The sequence below is a fragment of the Branchiostoma floridae genome, chromosome 3, assembly GCF_000003815.2.
Source record: "Branchiostoma floridae strain S238N-H82 chromosome 3, Bfl_VNyyK, whole genome shotgun sequence".
Lineage (NCBI taxonomy): Eukaryota > Metazoa > Chordata > Leptocardii > Amphioxiformes > Branchiostomatidae > Branchiostoma > Branchiostoma floridae.
In genome coordinates, this window is record NC_049981.1 from 3,159,929 (window position 1) to 3,170,325 (window position 10,397).

General features: G+C 42.1%; 2 protein-coding genes across 2 annotated transcripts; one reads left to right on the forward strand and one right to left on the reverse strand.

The window, feature by feature from the left end:
* Positions 1 to 2,864: 2,864 nt before the first annotated feature.
* Positions 2,865 to 5,047, reverse strand: LOC118411077 (clumping factor A-like). The gene is made up of 3 exons (XM_035813086.1): positions 4,964 to 5,047; positions 3,601 to 4,368; positions 2,865 to 2,873 (listed from the first exon to the last, which is right to left on the reverse strand). The coding sequence occupies exons 1-3, from the start codon at positions 5,045 to 5,047 to the stop codon at positions 2,865 to 2,867; spliced, it is 861 nt and encodes a 286-aa protein (XP_035668979.1).
* A 153-nt stretch (positions 5,048 to 5,200) lies between these two features.
* On the forward strand, positions 5,201 to 9,100 carry LOC118411078 (melatonin receptor type 1B-like). The gene is made up of 3 exons (XM_035813090.1): positions 5,201 to 5,204; positions 5,766 to 5,914; positions 6,674 to 9,100. Exons 1-3 carry the CDS (start codon positions 5,201 to 5,203, stop codon positions 7,487 to 7,489), a joined length of 969 nt encoding a protein of 322 aa, XP_035668983.1. The 3' UTR covers positions 7,490 to 9,100.
* The last annotated feature ends 1,297 nt before the right edge of the window (positions 9,101 to 10,397 follow it).

A 10,397-nucleotide genomic window follows, 5' to 3' on the forward strand; every position in this document is an offset into this window, starting at 1 on the left:
GTATTCTAACGTTCAATGCATGCGTACCGTCCGCTACCGCGACAAATGACCCTGTCTGAACTCCAAAACCTCGCAGACTAACAATTTTAACCGGGCAAGGGTGACACACACATGTATGGCCACTGTAAGGCTGTAATATACAAGTCATGTGTTTCTGTCTGTATATACGGCATTGGAAGCCAGCTTATGAATATTAATGAGCATTCGTCTTACTCGGCGCTGATTGGCTGGCCCCATTAGATTCAATTAACTCGCGAAAGCCCAGGCTGCCGCAGGTGTGTGGGGTCACTGGAGTTCACGGGAGGAGGCCGAAAGAAAACCAATTTCTCCTCAGAAAAGTGCTGAAATTAAGCATTTTAAAGTAGTTTATGCCAAAAAATTTACTTGGATCATTTTACCAACTATCTAATGCCTATTTACACCAAATTCCAGGCCATTCCATTGTAAGACCAGGGTACAGGGGGCCAAAATATACCGTTTTGGTCAAAACATGACCTTTAAACCTCCATAAAATCATTTTAGAGGCAGATATGAAAAAAACTGAGAAAAAAAAGCATCAAGGTATTGGCCCATTCTACCCCTGTGTCAAATTTCAGGTCATTCGGTCCAGGAACGGCGGAGATGAATCACTTTGAAGATTTGACAGGAGAAAGAAAGAAGAAGAAACATTACGAATACAATATATTTCACCATACTATGTATGGCTGAAATATAATGAAGAAAACCTTTAATTAATGTACGTTTCTGCTCTCACAAGCTAAGTGCAGGTCATAATGATAAAGTTCTGAGTAGCTTGAATAGTCTGAGTACAAGTGCTATTTCTAGTAAAGTAAGAACGAGTGATCTTACTACATGTAACTACAAAGTCTAATGTATGTTTGTATGTACAGGTTCGACTTCTTCTCGCTTCTCAAAATAGTTGTAAATGTAACGGCAGATGGTGCTTAAGATACATCTCTTATCTTATTGCAATAGGACTATCAATTTTTCTATGCTATGTAAATTTTGAAAACACGTAAAGTTATCTTGTACAAAATAGAAAACAGTATTGCTGTATAGTGAACAGTGAACAATAAAATGACTCTCGCTTTCTAGTTTATTTAAGTTACAATATTGACAAATCCTTTGTTGTGATGGAAATGCTGTGTTGTCTTCCGAATATGGTCTTCTGACTTGTATTGGTTATGGCTTAGAGCCACTGTGCGAGCCACAGGCATTTTGAAAAGAATACGAAAATACATGTAGTATCTTTTTAACAAAATGAAAGATAATTTCTTAACATCTTCTAGAACCAAAGGTAACGAAATTAAATATTAGGACAAGGTATTTGCTTAGGCAAAGATATTGATTTACTACCGTTTACATCATCTTAAGACGTATCTCAACGCACTGCGCATTTTAAGGTTACATCATATATATTTAATGATATGCTGCGCTACTGATGTTTTCCAAAATGTCCAAAGTGAACATCCTTTTATCATTGTTGCAAACCTCCTTTTGAAGCAATATCCTTTATCTTCATGTAATTTTCGATAACTTGCTCATCTGGGCTTCAAAAGCAAAATCGCCGCACGCCAGTGTGGCCGCAAGGGATAACAGTTAGCGACTAATTCACTAAAGCCGGGTTCACACGGTCGTATATACTCAAGCCTAGGGCTGGGTATCAGTACAGCGTACCGGTGCAAAACCGGTTTTTCTTATTGGACCGGTCCAGAAAAACCGGACCTGAAAAAATTAAGTAGACCGGATGTTGGACCGATTAGAAAATTAACAGATTATTCTATCAGCCATTCACACGTTTTGGCGCTTGCAGGTGGAAGAAAATAACAAGAGTGAAGTAGAGTAGAGTTTATAGTAATTTCTACCAAGTTTTACAGCCAATCGTACAGGTGCAGTTAGCGTTGTAGGATTTTAAAACGCCAGTGTAAGTCTCATACTCCACCAAACAAATTTCTATGTAGTGAAATGGACCATTGGTATGAGTCATACTGATTCAGGTCCAGGTTCAGGTCCGGACCTGGACCTGATCCTTTGGACCTGAACCGGACCTGGACCTGAATTTTCTGTACCGGTACCCAGCCCTACTCAAGCCCGTATGAGGTCCATGTGAAATTCTCCAGAGGTCGCTAAAAGTAATGTACTGTTTTCTTGCAAATTCATACCCATGTGGCTAATTGCAAGTGAAGAAAGACTAGATACATGAAATGAATGGGAATGGGTATGTGGCCTAAATACATGTAGATTATCTAAATTCTAACATACAAATATTGAGTGGGTGAATGTACATACGGTACAGAATAGAGTACTAAATCTACGTAACTATTACGGGGTTTGACTTCTTCTTTGAAGACAGTTGAAAATAAAATGCCCCATGTATTCTATAGTAGATTGATTTGATGATCTTAGTAGGAAGAGAATCTTTTGTGGCGTTTTTAACAATGAAAATGTTGATGGGATTTCGGTCACTCTTTTTTTCTTTCGGCATCAAATTGGGGACATTCACAAATAAAATGTGTTTCATTTTCCACTGCATTCGCTGTGCACTGCTTACAAATTCTTTCTTGAACAGGTAGCTTTTTGCATCTTCCTTTCCCTATTTCTAACGGGTGCGAACTAATTCGTAACTAGAAATTGCCCAAACACAGACACATAACATGCCAGAGGAGTTGGCTTTCCGAGCAGTATGGTTGGTGACCAGTTAACTCCTCTGGTATGTTATTTGTCGATATTTGTCCATTTTCTACCATTTTTCCAGTGACCTGTGGAGCCTAGCAGAGGCTAAAACTTCCATACGGAACTCATACGGACTTGAAGATATACGGACGTTTGAGTTTATTTTGATCCACAATGAGCCTCATCAGAGGCTATTCTTCCTGTGGTCACATTCATATTTACACATTAAATACGTACAGTTAAAAACATACAAAGACATACAAAGTGACAATACATAGCAGATGTAACATAATTCCTCATAGTCAATATTTACAGTCCAATACTTGCTAATTGTTGCCGGTGTTGTTCCACAACTGTGACATCCTGTGTAGAAAGCGCCTTTTCTGTGAGTTGGTTTTTGGTTTTGGTAGTATGATCGTGTGAACCTTCCTTAAGGTGCTGCGACGAACAGTCGCCAAAATGCCGCAGTCCAGTAACATACCCGTGTTTTAAGATCTAAAGATTCTCTGATGCATTTACCTTGCTGCACCTTATTAGGTTTGTCTACTAGAATATAGCGAAATTAGTCTTAAGGAAGAAATGTATCAAATTCTGTTTAGAAAAATTCGAAAGAGATATATTAGGAAAAAAATGACCACTACCACAAAATGCCTTTGTCAAATTAGAGGACGATCAAATCATTATATTTTTGTCTAAATACATTGTATGAAACGTTGTCACATTATTTTGTTTTCAATCCGTGAATAGTTTCATCAGGTTAATAAGTCACTGAAGAAAAAGAATCTTTTCACAGTTACATGATTGTATACAACCAATTACCTTCCTCAGGGCAATTCTGACTGGTTCACATTGCACTGCAGCATAGGTGTCGCTGCTTACAGATGCGGTTCCAAGCGTAACGTATTTACATATTTTGTTTCCAGTGACCATTCTTCCCTTATTGGAAGCCCGACCAGTGACGGTCATTCCCACAAGCCAGACACAAGAAGAATCGCCCACGTCTGTGTCACCTGATGACTCACCCACGCCTGTGTCACCTGATGACTCACCCACGTCTGTGTCACCCGATGACTCACCCACGTCTGTGTCAACTGATGACTCACCCACGTCTGTGTCACCTGATGACTCACCCACGTCTGTGGCACCTGATGACTCATCCACTTCTGTGTCACCCGATGACTCACCCACGTCTGTGTCACCTGATGACTCACCCACGTCTGTGGCACCTGATGACTCATCCACGTCTGTGGCACCTGATGACTCATCCACGTCTGTGTCACCTGATGACTCACCCACGTCTGTGTCACCTGATGACTCACCCGTGTCTGTGTCACCTGATGACTCACCCACGTCTGTGTCACCTGATGACTCACCCACGTCTGTGGCACCTGATGACTCATCCACGTCTGTGTCACCTGATGACTCACCCACGTCTGTGGCACCTGATGACTCATCCACGTCTGTGTCACCTGATGACTCACCCACGTCTGTGGCACCTGATGACTCATCCACGTCTGTGTCACCTGATGACTCGCCCACGTCTGTGTCACCTGATGACTCACCCACGTCTGTGTCACCTGATGACTCACCCACGTCTGTGGCACCTGATGACTCACCCACGTCTGTAGCACCTAATGACTCACCCACGTCTGTGGCACCCGATGACTCACCCACGTCTGTGGCACCTGATGACTTCTACTGGACAGAATCTGGTAAGACATCTTCCCTGTTGTAACATTTGTGCTTGTAAGGTATAAGCTGTTAATATGTACGGTTACTGTCAAGCCTTGTTCTATGGTGATTATACAGATGGCATCCTCTTTGCACCCAAAAACGGTTGCGAGCGCGCGCGACCCCCTAACCCACCCCCACCAAGAAAACATTGCGTTCATAATGACAGATAACTAGTAAGGAAGGTTTAACAAATGACTGAACACACGAGACGGCAAGCCAAATTTCTTTCTTTCTGTTTTTTTCACATTTTCTGCCAGGACTTGGAATGTTTACAACTTTTACAACTTGTCAACTTACTGATGTAGATGCACATGCCCAAAAAACGAAACTTCTACGTTACAAAGAGGCTAAATTATTGCACAATGGCTCCTCCGATGATTTTGTTTGCACTGACTTATAGATAACTGCAGCAGGTTGAATAAAATAAAAGCAATTTAAATCCGTACTGCAAGGGTCAGTATCCCCCTTTAAGTTATGGCATGCAAATCTTAGACTTTAAAAATGTCTACAAGGCTCTACTTAATAAGCTCCACTTAGCTGAAAGATAATGACCTACCCAGTGTGTACCATTTTTTACTGCACCACCACCACCGGCAGCACAAGAGTACGGCCTTTGTTTCCCTAGGCTCAAACCCCTCATGGTGCCTTGCATAGTAGTACAAAGAGGTATACATAGAACTAGTAGCTATTATAACGGAAATGTATCGGTATCGTTATAGGAGAGGCAGCGACAACGGCCGTCAACAAGGTTATCTATGACGAGGAAATGGACAGCTTCGTTGACAACGTCACGATGGGTAAGTGGCAACGTTCTTTTTTTCATCACAACAGACAATACGTGATGATGACACACTCAAGCACACTGCTTATGACCGTCATCAAAACAAGTCGCATCACAATAAAACAAGTATAGACAAGAAAGCACTTGAACAATATGGTAGCATTCGTATCTGCATACATAGCTAAAGGCATAACGGAGAACGACTGCACGTGATTTTGATACAAAACGTACGACTTACCAACTGATCTCCTTCTGGATGGCCCGATTGCAAAGTGTGCAACGGGTCAGAGGTCGTTGGAAGTCGGCACCGACGCCCGTCTCTGCTCACGTATTGTAAGATACTGGTCAAAGGTCGCTGGGAGTCGAATTTAAAGCAAGGTATCGAGCTGACGAAACCATTCACAGAACTTTCTGTGATAGTTTGAGACAACTGTGAAGAAATGATAATGTAAAAGATATGATGTACAAATGATGCCTTTGTGTGGTAAGCAACATGCATATTCATATTACAAGCTGTCATTCTTGCATCAATCGCATGATTTGTGAAATTTCTGCCTCTATCTTTCTCTTCTTGTAGCTAACCAAACAGTGACCTCCGTCAGCCCGACCCTATCACCATCACCAGGTTATGGGTTGGTAATAAGCTCTACAGTTACTGGCATCTTCAGTGCCGTGGGCACCATAGGCAATGGCATGGTGATTACGGCCTTCTGCACTTACAGACAGGTACATTGTCAATAATTATCTCCATGAAAAATGTAGATATAGTTTTGGGTGTGTCTGGTTGTCTGGATCTTTGTTTCCGTACTTTTTGTAGTCGACATAAATCAAGAATCTCCGAATGGATTACAATGATAATTGTTATGTGGGTAGGTGATGGGAAGACGAAGATCAAGATCAATTTTGGGTCCTCTGCTATGTGATCTCGGTACTGCAGCAGAAATTCCGATTTTTGTATCTTTTGACCTGGATGTGCTATGGTCTTGTTGAGATCGTAATTCTGGCAATATTTACTTTCGCAGAGGAGATGATAGTTTCGGCAGCGTTCATGTGTGTGTATGTGTATGTGTATGTGTATGTGTGTGTGTGTGTGTGTGTGTGTGTGTGTGTGTGTGTGTGTGTGTGTGTGTGTGTGTGTGTGTTCGTTGGTCCGACTGTCTGTCAACGTGATAATTCACGGCAGGATGTATTGTCTTCGAAATACATACTTATTTTGTGGGTAGGTCATGATGAAACTTCGGGAAGATTGTAGTTCGGGCCTAACGGCCTGTTATGGTACATTTTCAAACCTTCCGGTTTGGATATCTCATGTTCTGCACATGTTATGGCCAACTAGCAACATTCTTTGGAACTGCAGAGGGCGTTTCAGTTGCTGTTAGTCAACAAAGATAATTCAAGACGTGCTAATTAATCGTCTTGATTTTTCTGCATGGTTTTGCCCAAAGATTTTGTGCACAATGATCTGAAAAGGAAACATTTTCACAGGTACGAACGTCCGCAAACTCCTTCATCCTCAGCATCAGCATCAGTGACATCATCATCACCGGTTTTCAGTACCCAGTAGGGATGGCCTCCAGCATCATTGGTGCCCCCTCTCTAGGACACGCCATGTGCCCCGTACTAGGTGCCTTATTCTACTTCAGTATCTACGTATCGTTGTCATCTATGGTTCTGATCGCCTTCAACAGATACATACGAGTCACCAAGTCACCACAAACACACATGAAACTGTTCAGCCCCTTCAGGTCGTTTTTGTGGATTCTGTTGTCGTGGGTTGTGAGTGTGTTGTTGGTAGTTCCGGCTTTTGTAGGCTACGGCGAATTCGGTTGGAACAGAAGTCGAATCTGTGGTATCATGGAAGGCAGTCCTTACAGTGCACACTATGTGTCCACCGTCTATGGGACCTTCTACTGGCTCACGTTCTGTGTGGTAGTCTTCCTCTATGTGAGGATCTACCTCTTCGTGAAACACTCAGTCGTGACAATGGCAGCGAATCAAAACCTTGCCAACCCTGGGCAGTACGTGTCAGAAAGGGTAATCAAACAAACCAAACACATGTTCATCATCTTCATCACATTTACTGTGTGCACTGCTCCGAGTGTGCTGTTGTACAGTATCAATGTACATGTGGACTTCTTGCCGTTTGGAGTGATAGTAGTGTCGTTCATGCTGTACCGCTTGAACTATGTCCTGAACCCTTTCCTGTACGCATGGAAGCTGCCTTTGTTCAAGCGTGCTTTTAAGGCGCTCATTCGCTGCAAGCGGCAGCTGCCGTTTCAGCCCGGAGCTCATGTGAACTAACCGCCAACACTCTTACGTAGCTGCCGGGGTTGGCTCGGTTTGCACAGGATGTCTGTGGGCGCGCGGTTCCGGCGCTATATCTAAGGGTGCGGTCACATAGGTCGTGCGATAGTCGTACGATTCTGATTCCGTAGGATTTTCAAGCAGGCCGTGGCAGAACCAACCACCCACATGGATCCATTTTGTGTACCAAGACAGTTGAACTTTGCAGCAGACGTACATTTTCGTCCCCCAAAATGCCCAAAGTTAGCGATCGTACGACGATCGTACGGCCTATGTGACCTTGTGGTCTTGATTTTTGCATTCAGGTCGCTGTCAATACAAGGAAGAGGTGTTTGGGTCCCCTGGTAGCTCGCAATGAGACTGCAGGGGAGTTTATTTTAAAATCTTTCAAGGAGCATAACTGAACAAAGGGACGACGGTATTTGTTGTTGGTGTATTTACTAGTAATCAAAATTTTGAATGCTCAAATCACCAAACTTGTTCAAGTTTCTGACCATCCTGTATGTATCGCGTATAGGCCGGCGCCCATCTCCATTTTTCTATAGATCTTGGACCACACAGCAAGAACTACAGCAACGGGACAATCCACTAGTAGGGGCCTTGAACACAAATATCAAGATTGGAAATAGATTGCACACAAAGACATACATTTTTGTAATGATCATTGATCATATCAGTAGAATCTAATAAAATGTGCAATACTCAAAGTCACCACCCTACATACACTAGTACGGCACGGATAGAAAATGAATAGGCCTTACGTTGGGAGTATGAAGACTGAAAGCGTTTAATTGATGGGACAATTCCTGAGTGAAAAACGTGATTGGGGGCATTGTAGTAGGTAGACAAAGACATAGGTTACCTAGGAAAAGAATGTCTATATCGTGGTCTACGAGTCTTAGAAGCTATTCGACTAGAATGCACGCTGCGCTAATGGTTATACATTGAGCACAAGAAGTGCCCAGGGATGTTGTTGGACTTATTCTGTGGTTTGATTTAATGACAGCATGCCATGATCATGTGACGTGCAATGGTCGTTTTTGCTAGCAGGCGAGATTACCAACATTGCCTCGGTTTTATTTAGGGTGAGTTTCGGTCCGAGCATTCCACCTGGATATCACTCCGTTTTGACTCTGATTGACCTCTTTGGGGTTTTGTAAGCGAAGTTGTTATATCATGTACCTTGATTATTAAAAAAAATTGTAGCAGCACTACAATTTACTTATTAATACCTGATGACACAAATCAAGAGCTGGAAGTATGGATTTTGATGGTTCGACGTGAAATGATATCAGAAGAGTGTGTACGTATTTAAAGTAGGCGTTCATTTTCTTTGAATTATCATATTCTTGTTGAAAGTAATATGCTGCACTTTGATGTCATGAACACATAAATCGTGTACATTGTACCGATGTGGACCGTATTTCACCAGCTGTTTCTGTATTGCTTTGCTAATGTTGAATGCTACATGTTTGAAAAGACCGTTGCTATTTCGGAATTTTAACTTCTTGTCATTCAAGATTGCTATGATTAGGATATCCGTATCGGGCATTGTGGATGGATAAAATGTTGAAATATAATAGTACTTGTCCAAATCTTCGCTTTACAATGAATCGTTGTATGTACTGAGCAGAGATGTAAAAATACATGTTGTAAAACTGGTTGTGTGCAATTATATATATAATTCACGATGATTATGCACTGTTCGTTTCTCAAAGACACATGGGCAAATTGCGGTACCAGGTTCTTTATCTGCTTCCGTATTTGCTATGACGTCACGAGCGGATATTAACTTAAATACAGGCGGTAGAAATCATGAACTAAAAGAAAGATTTGTAAGCTTTGATGTTCAATAACATCAGAAAAGTGTTCATTAACAAATACTTTTGATGTTTGCTTTTGAATAGGAACTGTTGTATTTTAGTGTCACTGGTGACATGGACACTTTAAAGCATGGCACAGTAGTTGCTATCACGAATTGTCACAACATGTTCCGTAGTACAAATGTATATATATAGAAAGAGAGAGAGAAAGAGATAGATAGAGAGAGAGAGAGACTATCGTTGAAATTTAGATTATATGTCCTTTCTAGTTTTTAAAATACACAGATAATTTATGGCAGCTTTGGTTGACGCACTGTGCCCAAGGAGACAGCCTTTTGCTTTGTTATAATTCACTCGCACTACATGCGCCGACACAATGCGAAATTTCCTAATTACATGTATACAGCTTAATTACAACACATTGTAGCGAGGCAAGCAGTCTACACTGGAACGCCACAGCAGATAATATGTTTTTGATAGGACTTTCCATGCTGTCGATTCGATAACACAATAGTGGCGTCGTGTGTGGGGTGACTGATAGAGTGTTCGGCTCCAAACCTAGAGGTCCCGAGTTATATACCCGCCGTGCCCCCGATGTTGTGCCCTCGGGAAAGGCACTTAACACGACATTCCTGACTTCACCCAGCTGTAAAAATGGGTACCTGACTTCGGTCGGGGAGGTAATAGGTAAGACTACCTTTACCTTCTGTCTGTGCTGTGTATGTGACACTTTAATATAAGTTACTAACTTGAGTGCAGTGCCACATTGCCTCTGTCTGTAAAAAGCAATAGAAAAAAATTGGGCGTGGAAAACAAGTGCGCCACAAGCAAATGTTAACGCCTTAAAACTCAGACTACACTGCCAATGTGAGCCAGTGTAGACTTCAGATACGTGACTTTTGACAGCCATTTTCTTACGTGTTTTCCATACAATAGGAGACTGACTTAGTGGACTATGCCCTGAACACGCTCTTAAACAACCGCGTGTGGCGCACTCGTTTTCATGACTTCGTTCCTTAAAAGCCTATTGGCCGATGATCCGTTGATTGGGGCGTTACTCCTCACTTCACTTCACATCACCT

Excerpts from the sequence above, each read along its gene's own strand:
- LOC118411077 (XM_035813086.1), bottom strand. The coding sequence starts at position 5,047 with ATGAGGGGTTTGAGCCTAGGGAAACAAAGGCCGTACTCTTGTGCTGCC. Across the intron at positions 4,369-4,963 it reads TAAAAAATGGTACACACTGG|AAGTCATCAGGTGCCACAGA; the intron begins GTAGGTCATTAT and ends TCTGTCCAGTAG.
- LOC118411078 (XM_035813090.1), top strand. Across the intron at positions 5,915-6,673 it reads CCTTCTGCACTTACAGACAG|GTACGAACGTCCGCAAACTC; the intron begins GTACATTGTCAA and ends ACATTTTCACAG.